The sequence below is a fragment of the Athalia rosae genome, chromosome 5 (assembly GCF_917208135.1).
Source record: "Athalia rosae chromosome 5, iyAthRosa1.1, whole genome shotgun sequence".
Lineage (NCBI taxonomy): Eukaryota > Metazoa > Arthropoda > Insecta > Hymenoptera > Athaliidae > Athalia > Athalia rosae.
Genome location: NC_064030.1, coordinates 1387923 through 1414516, shown reverse-complemented (window position 1 = coordinate 1414516; position 26594 = coordinate 1387923). Strand labels below are relative to the sequence as shown.

Here is a 26594-nt window from a genome sequence, read left to right as displayed (position 1 = left end):
ACGCGAGCTGAGGGCACGAACATCCTACGGGCAGACAAAAAAAACTATCTACTGTCCATCAACCCTTGGATCCGAGAAATTCCCGAAATCCCCCGGAATCTCAGGGATCTCCGGCGGCACCGGTAGGTCGCTGCAGTTCTTCTGCTCTCATCCTCGTTCCCTTCGTTTTTTCCTCTGTTATTCTTTTTCCTCCCTTATTCTCCTCAATAATGGCGCAGCCTGTGAGTGGCGCGGTAGTTGTATAATACGAGGACCCTCTTTCGGGTCCAATTTGGAACGGGTGAGCCGCCTACATCTCGAAAGAATTATAATCTTCTTCGTGAAACTTTGAATTTTTGCTTTTTACAGAACTCATACGCTGTTACGTGGATTATTGTTATTTTTTTTTTTTTCTATTCTCTCTCAGATTAGATTTACCGCGCGACGATGAGGAACGTATACCGAGACAAAACTTATTGTTTGTCCCCACGTTATATTCTACGCAAATAACTCTATGTCTGATGTTTGTCTTTTTTATAATTGGCTGGAACCCACCGGCGGTAGGATTTTCGGATTTATACCACGGAGATCATCGCAGCGCTCCTTTGTTAACTTTGTACATCTAATCCCCGGAATTCACCTAAATAATGATGAGCCGGTGTCGCCATTTTTTAGGGAGTGCTCTTCGACTGGGTCAGTACTGGTTCATCTTCGGCAGTTCCGTCTGCCGTGAAGAGATTATCTCACCGAATCGTATCGCACGGGTAATGTACGTACGACACCGTTCGCCAGCATATTCATGTCTTTTACAGATCCACGTGCAAAATTTTTCGTCTACGGGGTCACTATGCATATTCCGGCGACAACATGGAGCATGTATCAAAATTGAGTCACATTTTGATTGCCCGAATGACGATATCGGTACGACAATAAGTGGAACCCGACGGTGTTTGACGTCAGTGCGCCACGTTCTGAGGTCAGCAATAAAAGGTACATTTGGAGCAAGGCTCGAACGCTATAAAATTATATAGAAATCCGTGATATTTTATCAACGTTGTCTTCAACTCGTGTACCTTTTACGCCCACGTTGGGTGTATACTACTCGTGGACAAAGAACACGGATTACTTCATCTCGCTGCGGGCTGATCGTCGTTATCATCGTTCAGACTAATTACAGGTATGAAAATAGTATCGATGTCCACGGTGAGGTGTTGAAAATTCTGTGAAGCGGTAGGGAGAGATCAGCGTCGACGAAAGATCACCCTTACGCGAGGATTGCAGAACATACCCATAATGACTTACATCGCAATGAAAACTACGCGATCATATCCAGACGAATTGTTGGGGGTCGAAGCGCAGGATGTTAGTCAGGACTCGTTGGTCTATTTTACGTCCTATATTCTGCGCGTTATGTTGTATGTCTCCGAATTATTACAACCGCACGATTCCTCGCGTGTGTCGCGCTCGGTAAATAATTGGAGCGGCTATACAGCCTTCGACAGCGTCGCGACGATTATCCCGCCGTTGGTTGGGGCGTATAAAACGAGGACTGGGATATCCGTGGGGTGTGATTTCACGGGAATGAATATATTCGGTGACAGGAATGAAATTCCCCTCGTACGATCCTGCGGTGCAGGGGCAACTGAATTCACCGCGTCAATAATTACGTAAGGAACCGAGTTCACTGTAGGAAAAAGAAGATTAAAAAATCATGATAAAATTGAAAATTTTCGCACTCGGGTGTTGAGAGTTGAAAATATGAGTTGCGAGAGATCGCGTCGTCAGCTAGCATCGAGGAAAAAGCGCGAGGCTCGGTGGCGAGGGAAACAAAGAAAAAAGAAAAAGGAGAAGCTAAAAAAAAAAAAAATGGAAAAGTTGTTCGAAAGTGTTGGCGAATAAGGATGGTCGGTGGGAGATGTTTGGGGGATGTTGGCGAGCGGCGGCGAGTGGTTGCAGGGTCAGGGGGGTCGGACATCGATCTGGCAGTTAACTGAAGGGCCCCCGTGGGACTCGTTGCCGCAACCACCGTCGTACCCACCCCCTATTTCTACCAACGAGACGAACATCCCGAGGATTCACTACCGCCAGTTACGTCGCCACTCACATAAACCATCCCCCGCGTACGCATTCGCACTCACACCGTTCAACCCCCCCTCCCCCCTCCCCCCCCGGATATCGATGTGTACATAGGCATGCCCTTTTTACCGGCGTTTTTTAATCCTAAAAACACCGACGTTCAGGTTCCATCCGCTGACGCCTGTTTGTTTTCCCCGGAATACTTCCTACTTCCTATTTCCTATGTACTTTACCGCGCGTAAAGTGCATGTATTTATATACATACCAAGAAATCTGATCGTAAAACTTTTATATGGGTAAATACCGTGTACATATATGTATGATTTATGTCAAACGATGTTTACCACTTTCCCGTTTCTTCCAAGAATTAAATCATCTTGGCTACAAGAACGCCCTTTGCGAAAGACAGCGAAAACTTAGTCGGCGAAAAAAATTGAAAAAGATTCCTCTAGTTTTCCGTCGCAGCATCACAGTATATCTGTACCCACACGTGACGCTATACTATGCGTACCATATGTCCAACGTGGATCGTAGAGTTATCACCGATAATACCTACTCATGTACCCACCAATTAGTATTACATACATACCTGTATGTACCGATATTATACCTGCAAATTGTTTTCTTCGATTAGCGTCGTCCGAGGGATTTGTAAATTATTTATAACTTAAGATACGACCGTCAATCGCACGTAGAATCGCCAGATTGGCGGTACCGGGTCAAACGATGCCGCCTATATAAATACAAATATTTTACAAGGCATACCTGAGTATAGGTGTCGATCCAACCCAAGCGATCGTTATAGATCAGAGAGACTTATATTCGTGAAATCTAGACGTGGAGATCGCACAATAAATATATAAGAGGAGGATATCAATAGGATAAACTGCACGATTTCGGTTTTTTTTTTTTTGTCACATTTTTTTTTATTAAACATAAGATTGTATATTTCGGAATTTGCAATGGGATCACAAACGTTTCGTATAATAATACTATACTAGATGCTTAACAGTGAAATAATGATAATAACTTACGATTTGTTACATCTATATTTACAGTTTGAATCATAATAACGTGAGATTATTTTTTTGTTATCGGTTTTTTTCTTTTTCCTTTTCTTATTGTTTAATTATTTTGTTTTTCCTCCTCAATCGCTGCACCTTCATCACGCGCAATCAATTATTTCCCTCTGTCACATATGTTATCAGTATATAATATTTACATAACATGCGCTATACAAGATGGGTACAGAATGCATATGCAATATGCCCTCGATAATAACACTAATAATTATAGAAATAATGTTAATAAAAATAATAAGGATAACAATAATTATTACTGTTACTATTTCGTTCTTCCATATTATTACGTCTACGTATACAGTGCGATTCTGTTGAAAATGGTCGCGATCAACGCATGCTTCGAAATATTCGAATTTCTCGGTCTCCGAACGAGCCCGAGCTTCGCCTGGCGTCAGCGTAGCCACGGGCGTAAGCGCCTTGTTGTGATCTACAGCCCTCAAGGTGACACCTGGCTACAAAACGTCTACGCTGCTGGCTAAGCTGACTCTAGCGGAGCTCGGGCTCGTTCGGAGACCGAGAAATTGGAATATTTCGACGCAGACGTTGATCGCAACCCATTTCACCGGAATCGCAAGGTATAATTACATATCCATATATGTATTAATTAATATCGTGCACAGTGAAAACTACAAGGCACTGCAGAGCTTATGCTTGTTCGGGCGCCGAATTTTATAATATTCGCATATTATTTAAACGATGATCATTCAATAAGTGTAATATTATAATTATGCGGGTATATGCGTGTGTTACGTGTGTAATTATTATACAGAAATATATTTACATATACAGTCAAGATATACGTACAAGTATGTTATAGAATTAATAAGGTACTGCACTAATCCATTATAGCCTTTAACTAATTCGTAATCGTATATAATACACGTATACGCAAGTCAAACAATTATATTAACCGCGCGATGATGCACCGAAAAAAAAAAAAAAAAGAATTTATAAAATCCGCGGAAGTTATAAATAATCACAGCGTCCGATAATTGCGCATTGATCATAATGATGATGTTGATGATATACGACGATAATTATTAATCAGCCATAACGAAGATATTCGTGCAGACGCTTCATAACGTGGTATAGGTACGCATGGGGTTTTATTTAAACTTATTTTTCTTTATTCGAAGGTTCTAATACTGCATGTGTGGATAGATGAATTGCGATTACCTAAATGTATCTACTTAGAATAATTTTGTCTATATATATAAAGTCGACTCTGACACCCGCGCCCCGTATTTGATACGGGGTTGTTAATTTCATACCGTCGATACGACGTCGTCGACGATATCGCGCTTTTATAAGGCATTTTGTTTTGAAATTTTTTTTTTTTTTTTTCTCCATTTTTCAGTTTTTCTTTTTACGTACATTCGTTCATATTGATCACATTTTTGTCGTGTGAACAGGGTAATCTGGATGGAGGAAAAAGAAATGAATGTTCCGCAAGGAAATCCCTTGTCGAATTATTAATATTCCTGTCGCTCGTCGATCCGAAATACCCTGTTGATAACCACGGGTGTGTGTGTGTGTGTGTGTGCGCGCGCGTATGTGCGTGTGTGTATTTATAACATAGATTTTTATATTACATTTGAAATCGCGCCTGCTCACCGTTTTAAAAGTGTTTCAAAGGTAAACTTGTCTAACTACTTTCTATAGCACTACTATAATCGTAAGTAAATATAATACTCTTGCGGAGCGTCCTTCTCGCAGACCTCGGGCGCCACTCTCTGCCTAATATTTTTGATCTCTTTTAACGATTATCGAATGAATCTGCATTACAAAATGCCGTTATAACTGGCGAAGAGGTTGACCTGAGAGTCTGACGCCATAATCAAGCGACCGCTGTAATTATTTCGCCATTTCGATAATTCTCTTAACAAATAACACAACCATAATATAATAACATTTAACGCCGGGAGGCTGATTTTCTTTTTTTCTTACTTGTGGGATCTCATCATACAGATGTGCAGAAATCATAGTATTTATTATGTAATCGATAAACGAGAGGGTAATTGATTTACATCGAAACTACCTTGCTGCGACTGCGAGTGCTCGTAACTCGTGAGTGTTTACGCGCTGCAGCATTATTACCACTTATTACTATCGCGGTTCGTAAGGTGCGAAATAACGCGAATCTCATTTCCAATAACTGGAAACCCTGCACCTCGATTCATCTTTTTTTAGAATACTCACAATTTCTTTTTCTCTTTCAGCGCCTCGGTCAGCCTGGTATAACGGTGCAGAACTAATAGCGTAAGTATACTGTGAAAATATCGGCCTTCGGGACTATCGAGAAACGAACTTTGACAGAAATTAAGGATCGGAATAAAAAGATGGAGAAGAAAGAAAAAAAAAAACAAAAAAAACGGCCGGACGTAAGAATTCCGAATGGGAAATTCAGTGCGCGTGGCTCGACCACGCTTCCGTCGACTCGATGACTTCCGGTCACAAGCCCAGAACCGTATGGGGATGCGGATGACCGTGAGGGTGAGGGTGAGGGTGAGGGTGGAGCGGTGGAGGCGGAGGCGCCAGCGAAAGGGACGTCAGTCCGCCCAACATGCCTCCCATTCCTCCGAGTGCCGCTAAACCGGACATTCCACTACCCCCCGACAAACCTCCCTCAGATTTTGGTTCCTTCTGGTCCAGCTCCTCCCTCTTCTTCGTCTGCTTACGCTCCTTCGCCCGACGGTTTTGGAACCAGATTTTCACCTGCGGGGAAAGAGGTGAGAAATTCTCATTTGCTTCGAAACTCGCTTGAATTTTTTTTCGCGAACACCAAACGCTGGAATTATTTGATCGTGGATCTTACCTGCCGTTCCGACAGCGCAAGATTCGCCGCCAGTTCCGCTTTGCGTCTGATGGTGATGTACCGGCTGTAATGAAACTCTTTTTCGAGTTCCAGCCTCTGGTGGTCCGTGTATACGACCCGATATTTGTCCTTGGTTCTTGTTTTCCCTGTAAAAGACAAAGTGAAATTATGTACGTGAGAAAAAACTAGCTCCCTCGCGCCAAATCGTGGAATTCCAATAATTCGCGGTGGCCGCGCATCGCCACCATCCATCTAATTTCACGAATAAAGGGACGCGGGGTAGGCGAAATCCACCGACAGGTAGGAATAATGGCATTCATCATCGCTGCAAAGTTATATTATCAGGATCAGTTGCTTCGGGCTGCACGAGTTATCTACGCCTGCCCCTCGTATCATAATCTCCGGTAAATACGTATAGGTGTACAAATACGTTCGTGCTACGTACGCGTATCTATTAGTATAGAAACAATTTCTGTTATCGGAATACGCGAGTCGGAGCTGATAGTCAAAATCATGCATCACGTACGTTACGTCCACCGTAACGTCGAACGTCACGCCAAATTTCAGCGACTCCTAATTAAAATCGAGCTCTAAGCTAGGCAGATAAGAACTCATAGGTGTGCAGATGCGAATAATCGAACCAGGTGCAAAAAAAAAAAAAAAAAAAACAAAACAACCAAAAAAAAAACAGAATGGAAAAAAAGAAGAAAAATCATAGCGAAGCGTCGGAAAATTTCCGTCGCCGACGGTTCGTTTTTTTTTCTACCGCTCTGGGAAGGGAGAAGGTGCGCGAGGGAACGAAACGTACGTTTCATCATCCAAGTTCTCGGTGGCGCGAGTCTCGAGATTGCAGGTTGGAGGTCTGGGCTGCGAAGAAAATCTTACGTACGGCGGCCTCATGGTGCAAGGCACGAGGAGAAGCGAGGCGGTGACAACCACGATTAGATAAGGCGGCGGATGATCAAAGGCGAGGCGTTAATCCGCCACTCCTCGATAAACGCGGGCCTTCATACGCAAGTCCCTCATACACACGCCTCTTATTTCTCTCTCCCTCTCGACGGATTCCCAGCTTCTCTGACTTTTTTCTCTCTCTCTCTCTCTCCCTCTGTCCGATTTTTTTACACGCGGACCCGCCAACTTTTGTCCCAACAACACACGCGCAGATCGCGGGAATACAGCGGCTACGGAATCGTTCGAAAAGTCCGAAGGTTTCGCTGGGTATTACTGTTGACGGATATTCGCGAGCGATTTTTCGATTTTAAAATTGAATCGGCCAAGAGTAACTGCGTACGTTTGCAGCAAACGTCGTGTGCGGGGTAGACGAAAGCTCTGACTCGGATATGACTTTTTTACACCCGTACCACGAAATAGGTAAACGTAGCAGTGGTCTGACTTTAGCTGGTAGGATTATAGAGATGAGGCGTCGGTTCGTTTCATCTAACTGATAGCACGTCACCTGCACCTACGAACCATGACGCGGATATTTATACCTGTAAGGTATACACGCGCGTAGAAAAATCGAAATCCAAGGGACGCCGAAGAGCAGGATACGCGATTGATTTTTTATCCTCGGAAGAAATGTATCCCGAGGTGAAAAATCGCGATTGATTTTCGAACGGGTTATCGAAATCACGTAGTGGAGGAAATCGTTTAGATCGTTGCGGAATGCAGAAGAATAAGATATGTGCTGTGGTGATTTCAGTTTTTTTTATGAAATCGATGAGCGATCGCTTCCATGAACTGGAACTGTATAGGTATGCGAATATAGGTGGTCGTCTCGCGGCCTAATCACTATCGTACTACGAGCTTATATTGAAAAGTACCGACATTTGAAATAAGCTGATTTTGGAAAGTCGGGGATTTGTGGGGATTTACCGGCATCTTTGATCCTGCCGTCCTCACGATTGCAGCTATCACCGGTCGATCCGATATTTATATACATAAAATGAGATAACCAGATAACCTCCAGATGTAAACCAAACCGCTGGAGATCGCCGTTGATAAAAGTTCAACTTTCGGATAACATTAATTATTATTATACCATCAGCAGGGAAAGTCTTCGGTCACACGACTAATGATTCGATTTACTTCTTCCACATCCTGCGCCGACCGCGCGCACGATGATCATTGCACGATCGAATTTCTAATTAAACTTCCATAAACATATCTATACGTCCATATGGTAGACGCCCGGACCTCGAAACCCAATTAGTAGACCAGAACCTTTTTTTCATCATTCCGAAATCACATTAATACCCGGGACCAATTAGTACATAGTCGTGAAATAACGATCCCGCAGCGGGTGAAATCCGAATTGGAGATCGCGCGAATCTTGAAGATAAAAACTATTATACAAACGTACGTTACATTTGGTCTGGTTCGGAATCGGGACTCGATGAAAATAAAATTCGCCAACCATCTCCGGCTCGGCAGGGTCTTTGAAATACATTGAGCGTATATTACATCTCTCATTGCGCGAATAAAAGCGAGAAGAAAAAAAGGGGGGGGATGTTAAAATATTTATAGGGGCCGTCGAGCAACAGTCACGTAAAATCTCGCGGCATTCGTCGACTCGTTGAATACCAATAGAAACGCGGAGTCGGGGGTTTCGGAATAACGCGAGCCTGCGGACCGCCGACCTGCGACTCCGCGACGCCTGCACCGCCTAAGCGGTAGCTGAGCGTAATCGCGCGAGGGAAGAATAAAACTGGACCCGAGGGGCTCGTTGACACCCCATTACACCGTTTGCTCTCCCATTCGAACCTGCAGCAGCCGAAACCGACCTCGAGACCATCCTCCCCCTCCCCCCCCCCCCCCCCCTCCCGAAACGTAGGCAACATCCGCCAGCTCAAACGTCGCAAAGATATACTAAATTCGACCGCCATTCGTCACCCCCGTCCCAATTACCCCCATTGTATCCGCCGCTCGCTATTTTACGCACGAATAATATACTTCCTTGAAAATGTCTCTTCGCTTCTCTCCCCCGTTTACAACAGCGGGAAATCCGCGGTTATCTCGCAAGGGGACGATACGCGTAAGATCCGCACGATTGCACGATGTCTACGATTTTTCCATTCCCATGGATTTCGATCATCGCCCGAGAGCGTGGCAATTTTTTCACCACTTGTTGCGGTTCGATCCGGAGATACCGAGCCGCGAGAATTTCGCGCTTTTCAGTCGTTTGAATAATGTCATCGACGATGTCCGGCGCATCGTATTTATACAAACCATAATGGCAAAAGTGAAGCAAAGCGAAGGCAAAGTTGCTAAGCCGGATTGATTTTATGGGGGGGTGGTATATAAGCGGCAACACTTTTATTGGACAGCTTACGCTTTTTGGCCGATTGAACGTCTGAATATACCGGCCGCATGGAAGACAATGGCCGTAGAATAGGGTACACTCTATCCCTCGGGTCCCTCCGTATTCCTAAGGGGTACGATACGGTCTCGTATCTATAGACTTCGCTCCCGGTAGGGTTTCTTCTACCCTCCGAGTTTATACGGGCGCATAGTTTCAGCCGAAGACTGTTGCACGCGTGTATACATATGTATACTATTGGCCATTGCGGAAACGTTTTCAATACTTCCATATATACCTATAATACGGCGTTAAACGGTGCATCCCACCTCAAGTTCGTGCAAGTGGCATACTGCGTACAAGCAATCGATGTGGATATTGATGAGAAATCGCGGAATTCCCTGGGAAAAAGGGACCAGGTTTACCACCCGGTTGCCCCCCCATTTCTCCTACGTGCGAATATAACAGACGTATAGATATACCACAGGGAACAGCCGGGCGAACGGTACAATTCAGTTTCAGCCCCCTCGGATCAAGTTTTCGGAACCCGACCGATGGTTACCGTGAAAATTTTTGGCGCTGTTCCAACCCGAAACGCTGTATATATATATATACCCTTATATTGTAGCCCCGCAGTGCGTCCCGCTGACCTTTGTCCGATGTGCGCCATTGTCCACATCGCGTTGGACTCTTGATTTAATTTTATTGTTGGCAAAACAAACAAACACAACTACACGGACCAACACTATCGAGTATCCGTCCATACCTGCGGGAGGACGATTTTCCGGATTATATTCAACCTACGTCACGATGGGCGCGAATTCTTGGCATTTTTATTTGGCATTCGCCTCGACTATCGTCGCGTACGATTCTCGTAGGCACGGGGGCGTTCAAAAATTCCTTGATTTTATTCAACGACCGCGTTACTCCGCGTTGAAGATTGGTGAAAAAATTAATCAATCTCCCGCCCGCTGCCAGCCGTTACGCTGCGAATAATTAGCAGCCGTTAATTAGTCTAATTGTGCACCGAAGAAACTCCTCCGTATCTCGCTTTCGATCGGGGCTTGCCGGAGGCTTGAAATTCCGCTCGATGCTTTGATTGAAAGACCGGAAATTAATTACGAGTATCACCCTATAATACAAGCTACGCGTCGCGCGTATATTCTTTCATGCGAGCTGGGAAACGATCGGGCGAAGACGAACGTGAAGAATCAATTGAGACAAGGGAATCGAGAGAGATAAAAAAAAAATTAGCGCAGATCGGAGGAAAAAACCCCTTCGGAAAATCTGGCGTTCGATCAGAGGCGCCGCTTCGTGGTGCGTGATGAGCACCAAAATGGCGCGGCGTTAATAATGGATCACGAAATAAGGAATCGCGTGTTTATCATGCGAGTTTTGTGCGCTACGTAGCCGCCGAGCCAGTAATTGTATACGGCTTTCGAACAGCCAGTGCGATACACGCACGAAATTATAATATACATCAGAGCCTGAGTCATGCGATCGTTGGTAGATGAGTTTCGTTCGTTCGCCGTGAGCTTTTCAGACGGTCCCGAGCCCCGACCGGGCCCTACGTTCGTTCTTTCCTGGCTAAGCCACGGCAATATAGTCATAAAATGCAGATAATGGCCGCCGGCTAGCCGAAGGTATATCGGGGGAATGAAATTGAACAAGAAACGAAGAGTTGCGGAGGGACGGAGGAAAAAATAACGACCAACGGAGGCACGCAACTCGCCGATGTATGGATATGTATAAGTCTATCCGCATAGCGTCGTACGTTCAACGGTCTTACCTACGTTATACGCGGACCCGGCGAATTACCCTCGAACACGCCTACCCCGATACGGACTCGACTATCCGTGAGATGAAATATAAAATAATGAAATAAATAACCAGGTAGCTTATAGCTGAAAATACACCGAGGGTCGGCTATCCCTTGTACGGTTAAGTATAACGATATCGTGCCTCTCTCCTCCCCCCTCCCCCTCCCGAATATTTTTCATCTCTTTTACTTTCTTCAAGGGGGTGAGCCCGGCGTTCGAATTATTCGGAGGGCAGGGGATGGTTCGTTTTCCCCTGCACGAGGAGGTGGAGTTTTACGCTCTCCGTAGAAAGTGCAGGAGCAAAGTAGTGGTCGTTGGCTTTTAGTCGAGGGATTTACTTTGATTCTATGAAACTGCAGGGGCGAATGGCGACGAGGAGGAGGAGCCTCGGCAGCTTCCCTCGCGCGTGAAAAACTTGAAATCATCGGAACGCGGTTCGCATGCGAGGTAAGCCTTGCAACGAGACGAGGTAAATTGATTTCCGAACCCCTGACGATATTTCCGCAAACATCGTTTCGTATCATGCGTGATTCGTTGTGAGCGCGGAGCTTTTCGTCGAGACACAAAAAGATAAATCGCATGCGTAAAATGAAGAAGCAAAATAGAATTCGTTGATCGAAAAACTTCCAACTAATCAATTACACGGATATTCCGCTACGCTCACAATTATTATTCATATAATACATCTAGACATATTCAATAATTCAATTCTACAAAATGCATGTACGACGTGCGACATTCAAATTATTTTATTTCATGATATGAGCAACATGTCTGGTAGACAATTATGCGAGCAACGACTGCGAGCATTTATGTAACATCTACCTAGAAAAATAGAATCTAATCCGTACCAAGAGCGTCGAGAGAGCACAGCTCGTGGTTGGCGACAATGCAGGAGGACAGAGACGTGGTTGTGGGTGCAGCGACTGCGCTGCATGCTGGAAAAATAGAAATTTATCAACGAAATCTAGGCAACAATTTCGTACGTATCCCACATCCGTAGAAATTATTCAGCGCCGCAATTATTCGATCCACACCGCGCGATATCGCTCGTCGTATTGTGATGCAGATAAAATATTTCAACGTTCATAATTCCTCAATTTTGTGACGGGCGTTTCTCTCTCCCTCTGTTTTTTTTTTTTTTTTTTTCTCCTCTCTTATCCTTACATTCGATCTTTCTCTCATTCCTTCTACGAATATCAGACGTATACGTATACGTGCGCCACACCGTCCATCAGGGTCCACGGATATGCGTAAGTGATGGCAATTAGCACCTTGGTGTGAAAAAAAAATTGTGGCTATACGTTTATAGCGTGTAAGGTTGAACTTTAAAACACATTCCGCTATAAAGATAAATCCGCTTAGCTCGTAGCTGCCCGTTTCGATGCAGCGGTAAATAAAATATATATCTGAGAGACGAAAAACGAAGAAAAATATAGATCCCATATTACACCGCTCGATACATACAATAATGTATAATGTATAATTTTATATCGCACGTTCGTATATGTACCGAAGAATCGTCGACGCGCCGATTCGCTACGAGTGAAATAAACGCGTGATATTCCCGTCACCTTTTTTTTTTTTTTTTCGCGATGTGCCTCTCTTCCCTCGGCAAGTGAAAAAATTATTTCCACACGCGGTCGAAGTCAGTCCTAGCGTTAGAATTATAATTTCAAACGACGACTAACTAGAAGGTTTCTCTCCGGGGTTACACGGCGGGGCGAGAGTGTAAGGTAGATTATCTCCCAAATATTTGAGAGCAATTAGTTGTTTGCACGCCTGCTAAGATGTTTACTTTGTTTGCTCGCATATCTAGACCAGCGGACCCTTTTTCTGATTAGGAATATCGCGCTCCAGACGGTGCAGTGCTTTCTCGTACAACGGTGGCCCCGTTTTACAACCCCCGCATTATGCTGCGGCGAAGCTTTCACGTTGAAACTATGAGGTACACGCGTGCATATCTCTGTTTTATTTTTTTTCCTTTTTCCTAATTCTCGACCACATAAGTTACACGTAAGCATCGTAATTACGACATGCCTTGCATCGTGTCGCATTAATCTATAGCTCGACCAGGCAATTATCATTTCTACTCGTTTCTTCTGTACCTCGGAATATCCTAGACAATTCTTACACCGGAACGACGTCACGTATAACGTGCGCCCTCACGATCCGCCGTGGATTGAGAGTGCTCGAATTGAAACTCGAACGAATCACATTACCTGAGGAAAAAGTGAGAAGAGAAACGGAACGAACGAACTAACCAGGATTAGGCTGACTTTGGTAAGAGGGTTTCTTCATCCACTCGAAGGGGCTTCTGATCTGCGATGGTCTCACGGGTGTTGTCGCCAAGTTGTTGTTGTTGTTGTTGTTGTTGTTGTTGTTGTTGTTGTTAGCCGGGGGTGTAGTGGGGGTGCCGGGACTGCTGATTTCGCTGCCGCTGACTGTGATCGGGGGACTGGGTTCGCTGGCACCAACGCCGTTTTTCGTATCGTCTCCGCTCCATTCCGCGAATCCGGGAATCGTCGGATGCTGGGACTGCTGTTGCTGCTGCTGCTGTTGGTGATAACTTTGTTGGTGGTGCTGGTACTGGAGGTGGTGCGGATAATGGGGATGCGCGTGCGGATGGGGGTGCGGCGGCCAGCCCAAGACGTCCGCCGGTTCCAAGTACTGCTGAGGACCGGAGGGCTGGTGATGCGCGGCGTGAGGATGCGTGTAAGGATAACCGTACCAATACTGCTGTCCGTCGGGAGCACCCGCACCGGGATGTTGCTGACCCTGCGGATGCTGATGCTGTTGCTGCTGACCGAGCGACTGGTGGGAACTGACGGATTGCTGCTGCTGTCTGTACATCGCCAATGAATTGTACGACGACACCATGCTAAGGCTACTGACGTCCGCCATTAGGGGTTGTTTCGACGATTCGACAGATCCTGACCAAGATCAGATAGATTTTTCGGTCTTTCTTTTCCGTTTTATCTTACTCGACGGTGGTGGGAAAGAGGTGATCGGCGACCTACCGATCGAATTGCCGTTTCCGTTGATCAAAATCCTATCGCGAATCACACTTTTTACATCGTATCACTGCACGTTGATCATTCACCGCCGATGCACAGCTGCATTTCGATCGCGTCGGCACCGCGCGCGTCTACCGCACTTGCGATTCGAGAGAAATCAAATGGCGGGAAAGGGGTAGTTTTTCCAAAGTTGCATGAATCACCGAATCTACTTCTCGCTCGTCTAAATTTACATAATCGCGTCGCACACGTCACTGATTTTCACACACGATAATCACCGCCCTCGATATCGCACTGATTATATCGGCGTCTTACTTGCACGTGAATCGGACGTGACGAGAGCGCGAGATTACCGGAAAATTTTCGTAATCCGTATCGGGGGGTAGTTTTGGCTGCACTGAAAATTATCGGGATTATTTTTACAATCGGTCGGTGACGACGCTGCACCGACAACTGCTGACGCGTTTGTGAGCTCTGTCTGCAGTTTGATTTTGTGCGTCGGTGTAAGCTCGCACCGCCCCCGCCGAAAGGTGACCCCTTCCAGGTACAAAATGAAACCGCCAATCACCGGAGCGGAACTCTTCGGGGAGAGGCGGCCGTCGAAAGCTTCGGTGATGGCGGACCGGGGACGCCCAAGTCCCGATAACTACTGCGACGACCGAACTCGCGATAAAACACCCCACACGCCTCTCCGTCGTATACGTACGTTCGAAAATATCACAAATATCAGCGTACCACCTTCACACAATCAAGCGATTGATATTTCCCTCCATAATGCCGTTTAATTCCGAACCCCGAAATACGAAAGACCCGTAGGGGTTGAAATACAATTTCCGCCGCACATTTCATCCCCCATTTTTTCATGCGATCGAAATTATTCCCAAAGTATCGGAATCGAACTCATCGTCAGGTGAGACGTGAACAAACGATAATCCTCCCTCAGCCTGGGGTTGCATCAATGGCCAGTCAAATCCGTCGTCGTATTTTCGGCGACCTCTACGACGACCGAGTGCGTCGTGGCGCCTGCGAGCAATATTACGTATAATCTAGGTATACACGGATGAATGGGGATGGCGGTGTACATGGACAATAATGCGTTGGGTATATAGACGCAGAGAATTAATTATTTGCCCAGCCCTCAATACCCGCCCTTAATTACTGGCTCCTCAATTATTGCGTATACATTTAATCCTAAGCAAACCTCTTCTCCCCGCAGGTTAATGGGCCTCGTATACTACGAGGACCGCACATCCCCCAACGCACGGTCTAACGTCTTCTAAGCCTTTTCGCTCACACCCACTTCCGGTATGTACGACTGCACGCATTTTACCACGCTATAGATTTATGTACACGTAATTTATATTTTATTTGTCTGGTATGTATACTGCCACGATTCTTTGGCAAATAGTTCTTACGAGCGTGATTATAAAATACCTGTATATAATAGACGCGTTAAAATAATTAAAAGATTAAACATCATACCGTGTAAAATTTCTCGAAATTCTACAAATATTAAATATTGATGAGACTGCACTCTCTCCCCACGATACGTGCTACATCGTATAATATTCGTAGCGTTGTAACACGTACCTACGTGTACTATACCCGCCGCACTTGCGATAAACTTATACATCCGAGGTATATATACATACATTCGTCGCGTATTGTAGTACGTAAGCACACGCATCGCCATGTTTTCACGTTATCTGCAGGTGTGAGGCTGGATATTTTATCTTTGGAAACTTGTCTGAGTCTTTTCTTTTTCGAGGAGAAACATTTTACATTCACGTACGTACCTGACTCTGTCGCGGGTGTGCGTGCGCTTGAACCGTGGCCATTTTCAAGTCTGTATTTGCAAAGCAGAAATACCTAATTGCGTGTACCCGAGTCTTAATAAATTTAATAATAGAGCTGGCACGCAAGAGTCAGATGTTCGAGAGTCGTCGTTGCACGTATATTATACACCTTCGATGTACTTCCTTGGTTACAATTGCGATTAAATTCACACCGAACATCGGATACCTGACGACGAATTGTAAAAATAAGACGCGCATATCGTCGTCGGGAACGCGCGACGAAGATAATCACGGCAATTAGAAAATTAATCTCTGTCTGTTATTTGCACTCGCATCAACCGCAGCCGTCGTTTTATATATTTAAGGAGATCGTAAACCGCATTTCGAAGTTTTAACCATCGACAAACGTACACCGTGGAAGATATTTCTTAGATATTTTCATCTCGCTGTATCTGCGGCAAAAGTTGATCTACGATCCGGTCGTCTGAGCTGCAGGTACGATACGTAAAAAAATAATTGGTCGCTAATTATGGTTCAACGTTTTATTTGAATAGTAGCTGCGATTATCCTTCGTATACGTTGCGCAGGTATAAGAATTACCCCGGTTTTAATAATACAATTAGTTTTTTACGCGCGGGGGGTCCGGATGAACGAAGTGACACTTTGAAAATTCAGGTATAACTCTCGTCGAGATCGGTCGCGTATAACGCTGTCATCCCCCAGTAAAAACTGCAGAGGATGATTACTAGCGTATAATAATTGCGGTGCAATTGTACGAATAAATTTATTCCCTCGATGAGTAATAGTATAATATACAATAATATATTATATTACACTTGTGCCGTGGCTGCTGTATATTATATTAGGAAGAATAATTTCACTCTTGTTTTATTGAACTCGTACGTTTCTCGTTTATACAATTGGAATAGCGTATGTATTGTACGAATAAATATAGCGCGATACGTGCATATATACAGCGTATTTATATACGAAAGGTCTTCCAGCTCCCTATTCATCTTTCTCGTTGATTCACGTAATATATTATTTTATTACGTGGGTATACCTAATAAAATTGTAAATAATAATACACCGTATATAACGTAGCGACGGAGGTGCACACCGACTATGTGTATAACGTATAAGGTACGAACGGGTGTAACGTTTTACGTTTTACGTTTTACGTTTTACGTTAATATACACTTTGGAGTAGGCGTATAATATACAAGTAAGGTGGTACCCGGTGGCGCAGTTCATAAATCAAGAACGAGTATAATTGTGATTTAAAATGAAAATCTTTGCAGACTTATCGTATATATTATATTATTGCAATTAATGGCCATTTGTTATTATATATTAGATTTACAACTCTCGTCAGAAGAGATGTATATGCCTAATGTCACCTGCGATCGCGTACGAATACGTGGACGCGGGTATAGGGATGATCCGCATCCGTACGCAGGTGATAATAATGAATAGATATCGAAAAAATAGGCGTATCGAAGACACATGTGCAACATATATTCTCACTGTCATGCGCGATCGTAATATAAGTAAATATCAGGCCAACGAAATCTTTCAAATTATCGATCAAGTTTATCGATCACCTGAATTATTATCTGTAACGCAGTCCGCGATGCGGTCCTAGATCCCTTGCACGTATGATGTAATAAATTACGCCGATTTTGCAGCTACATAAGCCGATTGGTTCCCGATCTCTTCGTGTGATTTCATTGATAATGAGTACAGAACGACAATCGTGCGAATTGCCATCGAAATGATTCTGGTATTTATTTGAACCTTTTTTACACTCGATTTAAAATATTGTACATCGTCATATTCGGGTTACACTATATCTGGATGACTGCGACATCTCGAGTGATATACACATGGCGTAATGAAAAATGATATCGGTGTATACTTACACCGACCTAGTTTATAACTGTGTAATTTATTCGTCAACTACATCGGTGATTTATGACACATAAACGCATGTATGTAACTTAGCAGCGACATAAGAAGAATCGCACTATTGTAGTTCTTTACGTGATACTCATTGAATTATAATACAGCGCGAGACGAATTCAATTCCTTGGAAATTGGATTAGAACGAATTGCCTGTACCGTACAAATATGATCGAAGGTTGCACTTTACTCCATATTTATTATTTCACTACGCCGGCAATATTGGCGATAACTCGATCATTTCGATAGACATGCGAATTTAACCTGCAGATTAAAATTCCTGAGCTCAAAATACATGAGAGTAGCATAAAAACCCGGATTTGAAAAAAAAATTCGTTCTCTACTCCATACGATTTTTAAGCCAAAAATGAAATATTTTGGAAATTGATTGTATTACACTTTTCTTACGTATTTTGACCTCAGGAATCCGAATCTGAAAGAAAAATTGATCTATCTCTAAAATTGACCGAGTTATCGCCAATTTTCAGCTTTTTGGGCTCAAAAATAAAAAATTGATTTTTTAGTCTATTTTAATGTAATTTGAGCTCAGGAATCCGAATCCGGAAGAAAAATTGATCTATCTTCAAAAATGACCGAGTTATCTCCATTTTTTTGCGATTTTTCGCTATTTTTGGCATAAATTTGAGGATATCTCGAAGGGAAAAAATCGTAGCTCAATTTGGACAACGGATTCGTGTTTCTTAGGTCAAAATACGTAAGAAAAGTGCCATACGATCAATTTTAAAAAATAAAAATTTTTGGCCAAAATTTGAAAAAATCGTAAGGGGTACCCCTTGGAAAAATCTCAAATTTTGGGCAAAAATTTTTATTTTTTAAAATTGATCGTATGGCACTTTTCTTATGTATTTTGACCTCAGGAACACGAATCCGTTGAGAAAATTGAGCTAAGATTTTTTCCCTTCGAGATATCTTAATTTTTCTATTTCAAAAAGTGAAAAATCGGCGATAACTTGATCAATTTTACAGATAAATCAATTCAACTTCCAGATTCGGGTTCCTGGGGTCAAAATACATCAAAATAGCACATAAAATAAAAAAATTTTTTTGGCCCAAAATCGACAAAATTTCAGGGGATACCTCCCACGATTTTTGTGGTTCTCGAACAGATAGTCAATTCTCTTCATATCGGTAGTATCCTGATACATTTCAATCAAGAATCCGTCATCTCCATCATCTCCGAATAAGAATACTCGCCGCGTAAACTCCAGAGCTTTAAACTTGCTACACGCGTTAGACTGCGTTGCAGTGCAGTGCGGGTAATATAGCCCTAATAAGTGCAGCTAATCTGCGGATAATAGCAGCCTAGTCTGACGTTTGCTGTGTCACAATATTGACTCTGGTGGCTTGACGAAAGCGTCCATAATGCGGGACCGTGCGGTCCCCATTTAACTTTCACCCCCGTGCTGCGTGTAGCAGCTGGATACTCCGCAACGCTCCGCCTACGGAAAGAGCTTGCGGACAACACTAGGCGGAGCGATCAACTGATGCGAGTCCAAAGAACACGGGGTGATGGCCTCAGGGGTAATAATCAGAATCAACCTCCTTCTTTTTTTATCTCCTTCGGTTTATACGCGGTAGGGAAGAAGGAGCGCCGTAAGGCGCTGAATAATTTCCTCCGCGTTACGACGGTCTCCATTTTTTTTAAGGACTGCTTTTATAAATTTTCCAGGTGATCCTGCGGGTACCGCGACGTAAAAAATCCTCTCCAAACATGTGAATGAGAAATTGAATCGGGAGATTACCCAGTTGTAATTACACGGACGACTGGGTACCCTGCAAGCATTTTATAAGCTCAGTAATTGTAAGTGCAATTAACTATTTTATTATATAGGCAGGTACCGGTGGATTTTATCTTTACCTGTAAATCTAGAAATCCGCTGCTCGCCCCGACGTAAAACAAGAACCCCCGGGGGTTGTCCGACCCCGATGTCCACCGCCAACCCCCCGCGTCTCATCGTGGCGCGGAATGGTCGCTGCCAGTGGTATAACAGAGTTTCAATTTTAATTAAAAACGGAACACCGATTGCCGTTCTTCACCGACGTTCGATTGGTCTCCTATATATACATTCGTCCTTTGTCACGTCCTGGGGTTTGTACATACGTCTACATAGGTAAGAATATAAAGTATCCCTTGCACCTTTTATATGCCCCGCAGGACATGCACCCTATTCGTACCCAGCGCTTACCCTATATACAGTTTGTATTATATCTATCGCGATCATTGCTGCACATTGTGTCCGTTCGACAATTACGTTCGACCTAACTGTATCTGGTCAAATGTAAAACAATCAACGATACCTGCAGGGGTTCGACGATGCCCCGTATACATATAGATTTTACCTACCTTCGATATCCTAATATGAAGTACACTTTTTCCTTACGGGGGTTCTACGGTCGTATCGGTACCGGAACCCCCGGAGCTCGGCACTGCGTTCCGTTTCTACGTGTCAAAAAACCCTGAGGAATATTTTTTTTCTAAAATTCCGCGCCGGCGAATTCGTGGGATTCGTTTTACATGGATCGCGGCGCCTTGCAATCGCGTTTCCGAGCTTGAGAAGGCACATCTATATTCCGCACCGCCTGCAGATACGTCGGGCGAAATATATTCCTGGAACAATTACACCAGTTCTATTGTTCGACCGAAGTACAGTGTCTCTTGATTGAATTTCTGACGAGTTGCGACGAGGACGGTCAAAAGGGTACCGTGTCTCCTCACCTTTGCGGAGGTAAACGGTTCGGTACACGGCATATATCGAGGTACATATTTGTAAAGTGCATAGTGAAAAACTGCGACCCATAGTAGTTCTCTTTATAATAAGGTTTACAATGAGGCCCCTCTGTGCGTTCAGCCCAAATTTCTATTATACATGCGGGGCCTCTTCGTACACACCGCATTTCCCTTTGTCTTTAGCTGTCCCCATCATCGCCCCAAATTTTCAACCACGTCTATGGGTGTATTATTAACCCATCCCCCCAAAGTTTCCTTATTTCTCCTGGAATATCCGAAAGAGCGAACCTCCGAGGAAATTCAGGCAACTTATGTTTGAATAAATATACCGTACACACAGTTACTGTATACCAATTGTACACAGGTACGACTCTCGTGTAATTTCGGGGTGAGATGCGTGAAAAACTTACAAGTAGATATAATCAATTTTATAATCCCGCGTTTGGATTTTCCAATACGACAGAATCAACCGCGCCCGGTGAAAATGAACAATCAAGAGAAATCGAGTTTGGAGATTTTTGTTTTTCTCCCGATTATTACATCGCAGCCTTTCCTTGTGATATTTTAATATATGTGCATTCGTTAATTTGGCACAAGGATTTTTAGTACCGTGCAGGCTTACAACGCGATGGGTGTAAATCTCCGATGCGCAGCGGAGTTAATTATGATTCCCTTGAATCACGTTCGTCGATGTTATACCTGAAGACATAATAACTTATACTGACGTACGTGGTCATTAATTTATTCAATGCCATGCAGCCCTTTCGTGCCGACACCGCGTACATATTTACATATCGATGTACATAGTTATCTGCCCATTCTATACTTTTACGTCAATTAAAATATTTTTCTTTCCGCACAAGAATTGCACAATACGTCCAATGTGTAAATTATCCAAAAATTTTCGGTGTGTTCAGTCGTTATGCTGAATCTACCTGCACAAGAAGACTGGAAGTTCAAAAATGGCGACCGTAATCGTCGTTTCAAGATGATCCGTTGAACTTACAATTAATCCTGCTAAAAATGACTCGATACCGCGATGGAAACGGGATACGGGGTGGGCGTATAAATAAATTGTGTCACGAATAAACTGAAAATTTATTGTCACCTATAAAAATAACATCGGGTCCATATCCCCGTATAATACCGCCGCTGCAGAGCTGAGGACAATAAACGTTCCGCTGCGGTGCCGCAGCGTCTTCCTCCTGCTGCGGGACCGCTGTATCTTTTGGAAAGTATTTTCATTTTTTTTTTCTTCTCATTTTTTCATTCTCATCTCAACACCGTGGGGACCACATCCCAGGCAGGCGTCTACCGTACACTCGGACGGATCTCTTCACACGCTCCGAAAATCTCGTAACAGTCAGCATTCCTTTTCGCACCCCGCCATCGATGCGCCGCTAAGCTGCAACGGGGCGGATGCTGCAGCGGCGTCTTTTTCGACAACCCTTGATAATTTGCTACCAACCGAGCGCGTGTCGACCCTATAATCGTTTGTTTGAATCCTCCGCGGAATGTGAATCGGTAAATAAAATACGGAATTGCTACCGTAATTTCATCAACTAAATTACTGTTATGGCTGCAATAATATACTAAGGGTTACGACGGTTGTATAAATCGATCTCATTGGTCATTGATCGTCGATACCTATAAGTATCTCCCTGCCGCATGTGCAGCTTGAAATTTTTCATCTTGTAATTATTATACGGTGATCCCGTAGCTCGTCCTGTAGCGTCCTTACTTTTTTTTTTTTTTTTTTTTTGTATAGTACAGTAGAACCGGATGCTAAATTTTAGATTCTTTTCACGGTCGATTCTTCGATTGTACATTAATTCAAGTCTCGATTGATTTCGAAGAATTTTGCTCGTACGGATTATTTTTTAAATGTGCGTTGACTGCAGCAGACGCGTTTTCGACTCGACGGCCATTAATTGGCGGACATCTTCGTTGCCCGTTGAAGCGGCTTTAATGATCAGGCTGTAAAGATGTTTTCTACTTCTATTTTTTTATTACACCTCCATAAACTCTCCAGAGCCTCGCATCGAGCATCGGAGCTCTGCATGCCGAGGTGTGTACCCTGTACGTAAAAACGTGTAGGCATACGAGTCTGCGATTACCGCATAAAAAAGCAATTTTCAATTCTCACTGTTCACGTATGCAGATATATCTGCACCACGAACGCTGTGTTACTTCAACGTACAGGAAGAAAATTACAATAATTAACGTATACGCGTACGTGGTTATCGTACAAGGCGAAAACCGTAAAGAATTTCATCTGCCCTTTATTTTTATACTTTTTTATTTTTTTAATTAGAATATCATCGACTTTGAATTTATGAGTACAGTTTTCGCGTTACCTCAGTATATAATAAAGATGGCGGATATTATACAACGTACATATGCATATGTAATATATATACAATGTACATATGTATATATACACGTGTATGTATACCCAGTGAGCACATAGACGAAGGAAGAAGAGTCGTACACACGCAGTTATTTATACAGCTCCTCGGCGTAGCTGGTGGTAGCGCGAAGCTGCTCTTCTCGTACAGGATTTGTAAGCTCGGTCTGGTTACAACACCGTTGGGCGGTTGAACGGCACCGCCGAGCTTGCGGGCCATCATAACTTTACATAAAATTAGTAGCTAAAAGCCCTTATACTACTATGTAGACCGGGGCTGCAGTACGCAGAGTTGGATTGCCGAGTCCCATAGTGGTGCAGACGCCGCACGGTATACGTATTATATACGCATGGAACTCTGCAGCAGAGTGGGAATTTCTCCGTATACCTTATAGGTGGTATGGCGGTCCCATATAATCATGCCGGCGGATGAGAAGAGCTCAGAGTTCCGTCGACCATCGCCATATAAGCGGTGTAATGGACCGCCGAGATAATTGGCAGAGATTATCATTAGATAGCGGGGAGAGATGAGTCGCTTACTCTAACGACTTAAATTATACTATTTGCCATTAACTAAATATTAAGCCCGCCTCTGTTGCACTAACCGTAGCACCATATAACAGATATTATACATACAGAAGTTGGGATGCATTCTCAATTCGAAATAATAAACGAATCAGGCGGAAGTCCATTTTTCCTTTTTTTTTTATTCGATTGTAATGATCCTGCGATCGCATACACGTACAGCGTAATCGCACGGTATACCTATCACCTATATGTCGGGGAATGAGGTGAGATGAAATTTTTACCGGTTTCTTTTTTCATTCTCTCACGGAGGTGAAATGTGAGATAAGAAAGTCGTCGAGTTCCTGCCGGGTTATTCGGCGTTATAACGCAGGCCCCTCCGCAGGTTCCAAGTTCTTGGGACTCGAATGCGGGTCACGCAATATTTTCCCCATTTCACTTTACTTCAAACGCGCGATTGGACACGACAAATATGTAGTCGTCTCTTCCCGTCAGCGGTATTAGTTACATGATCTGTCGATGGAAATCATGCGCAGGGTTAAAAAAATAAAAATTATACATATCAAGTGCCTGTAAAATATCCCAGGCGTTAGGATACGCATAAGTTCGGTGCGTGCATTGGAATTTCTCGCCACGGAGCAGGTAAAACGACGCAGAGATAAGCGGCCTGCAGCAACACAAATGGGCCTGAAAGCGTATGTATAGCCGAAGCAGATTGGATAGATGTCTTTTTAAGATAAGGTTCTATTCGTTATATCTTGACTTTGCCTACCCCCGTATACTCAACTAATAAACCGCAATGCTGCATCCACGATCTAATAAGTATAACGTAATTGACAAAGTTTCCAGAAAAAAGAGCAAATTTCCGAAACTCTGACAGACATGAATCTGACCAGGTATTGTCTCTGTATACCTGCGTGGTAGAGAAATAAAATTTGACACGCCGGCTATTGTATTAGTTTTACTGCACATCATACGGCTGCTGGAGAGGAAGAGCTTTCGAAGCGCGGGATGAAGTGGCGTATATAATACCTATTTGTATTTATAGGCGAGCATAAAATATCTAAGATGATGCTGTGTATGACGTATGCACATATATACGTTGGCATATATCTATATATAATCGTAAACGTGTATAAACAAATCGTAAATATTACCTAAAACCCATTACTAATTACCACGGCTATATACAAAAGAGTGCTGACACGCGACCTAAAATAATATGCGATATACTCGGTAGGAGTATTGCGACTCCCACATATTCTGAAGCTTCCGGTGTATTTTTTACCGTTGCACCGCGATATTCACACAATCATATCCGTAGGCAGAAATTCCTCGATTTTATTGCTCTCAATTTTAATCGATTTTATAGCAGAGCTTTCACAGAATAACGCCCTTCAACATTTCTTTATCTTGGCACTTTGATGTTACAGCTATGCGGTCTCCTCAATTCATTGACGCGGTTCGTCCTGCGGTTCGTCGTCTTCGCATTCAGCGACATAAACCAACTCGTCAATTTCAAGAATCCTAAGTGAAGTCAGAATTATTACGGCACCGCAAGCTGTTGCATATAATACGCTGTTTACACCAAATTCGTCATTTCTAGCGAAACCGGCCATCGGTCTCTTCAGCAACAGTTACAGTCAAGGTCATTTTCTTCTTCGACTCTTCAATGACAAACAGAAGCGAGCCATTCGAGTTCCTATAGAAATTATTACGACTGCACCGACCACTGACCGGTTACTGTCAACTCATGTAGTCACAACAATCATTAAATATGACGCAAAGTGATTTACGAGACTAGATGCGGAAAGACTCAACACAATACTCACAGTTATCGGTCTCAAAGTGCTCGTACAACGCCATTTTTTGAGCATTGAACATCGCGTTGTATAGTACAATTATCTACGTAATACGAATGCATATGTGCAGCATAGCTTGATGAAAATTAGAGGTACCTATAATGTATTTGTGATCGTGAAAAGCTTCGGAATCTTGATATTTTTCTTTGAACGAACGCGCGACCCCGTTTGTGAGATATCTGCGTAAGTCGCGTAGATATAGCTATAACTGCAATTTCTGCACAGGAGGTCCTCCGTCTCTGGGTCACAGATTAAGTCAGGGATAAGGTCCTGCGAGCCACGTTTGGGACTTTACAACGTAGTTCCCTAGCGGTATATAGAATCGGAGTCTTTTCAATTCCTTCTTAAACAATGTTAATTTTACTGCCGCATGGTCTTTATAATCTTTGCCGGTATAGAGAAAAATGCCAGGGGTATTATGACTGCCTCCGCTCGTGCACGCGTATAGTACTTCGGAGTATCCTGCGATCCACCTTTTTCGGTCTTGCAGCAACGCAGGTAAACTTTTCTTACCGGTTCCTCCGGCATGTACGGCGCTTTATGACGAGGACTGCATAGGAAGGACTTCGCGGCAACTAGCTTAGCTTGCAGTAAAAAAATACATAGCATATATACCTGTACATATGGACGTATTTATGTATTTATTTGTACATGACGCAGAATAACGCGCTACCTCTATATTCTGTACATAGTATAATTTGGGACGAAGTAAAGGTCTTGCTGCAGCTATGGGCGCGTTTCGCGCCCTTCAGTTCTTATGCAGGCGCTGCTGATTTTATAGCACCGCACTTAGAGGTATTAGGAAGAGAAACGAGTAACTAAATACACTTTATTTTCCTACAAAGATACGGAAACCTTTCCGATAATCCGTGACGCTTTGACGAAAAGTATTGTACATATTGTACCATTCCAGTCTTTCGGAGTAAAGTGCATAAACTTTTTTCGACCCACACACAATCGTGCGTACAGCGATTAGCGACTATTTTACATAAAATCTTGTTTTTCGTTCGAAGTCTGTCTTCGTGAAACGTTTGCCTCGTCCTTGATGAATGTTGAGCGGATCTTTGGAAAAAATTCAGATGATGGGAGAAAATGACAGAATTCACAGCTAAATTTAATCTGGAATTAGTGTTTATTATCATTTGTTGAGTTTTCATTTATTACGGTCTAACCCGGACTTTTGCAGGGTGGTTGTGGAATTAAATC

At 43.5% G+C, this 26594-nt stretch overlaps 1 protein-coding gene and 2 long non-coding RNA genes across 3 annotated transcripts in view; 2 read left to right on the top strand and 1 right to left on the bottom strand.

The window, feature by feature from the left end:
* Positions 1-5500, top strand: part of LOC125501059 — a 7779-nt gene extending 2279 nt beyond the window's left edge. Inside the window, exon 3 of the long non-coding RNA XR_007278583.1 lies at positions 5357-5500. This is a non-coding gene — a long non-coding RNA (uncharacterized LOC125501059). The remainder of the gene's footprint in view (positions 1-5356) is intronic.
* LOC105691242 (homeobox protein CDX-1) lies at positions 2956-15211 on the bottom strand. The gene is made up of 3 exons (XM_012409584.3): positions 13335-15211; positions 5953-6098; positions 2956-5852 (listed from the first exon to the last, which is right to left on the bottom strand). Exons 1-3 carry the CDS (start codon positions 13972-13974, stop codon positions 5589-5591), a joined length of 1050 nt encoding a protein of 349 aa, XP_012265007.2. The 5' UTR covers positions 13975-15211; the 3' UTR covers positions 2956-5588.
* LOC125501060 lies at positions 5732-26594 on the top strand. The gene is made up of 5 exons (XR_007278584.1): positions 5732-5866; positions 15304-15392; positions 19536-19667; positions 19737-19977; positions 24960-26594. It is a non-coding gene; the product is annotated as an uncharacterized LOC125501060 (long non-coding RNA).

What these genes read in the sequence shown, in the direction of transcription:
- LOC105691242 (XM_012409584.3), bottom strand. Translation starts at nt 13,974, where the DNA reads ATGGCGGACGTCAGTAGCCTTAGCATGGTGTCGTCGTACAATTCATTG. An exon ending in CCAAAGTCAGCCTAATCCTG is followed by an intron (nt 6,099 to 13,334) that starts GTTAGTTCGTTC and finishes TGTCTTTTACAG; the next exon opens with GGAAAACAAGAACCAAGGAC. An exon ending in TTGCGCTGTCGGAACGGCAG is followed by an intron (nt 5,853 to 5,952) that starts GTAAGATCCACG and finishes CTTTCCCCGCAG; the next exon opens with GTGAAAATCTGGTTCCAAAA.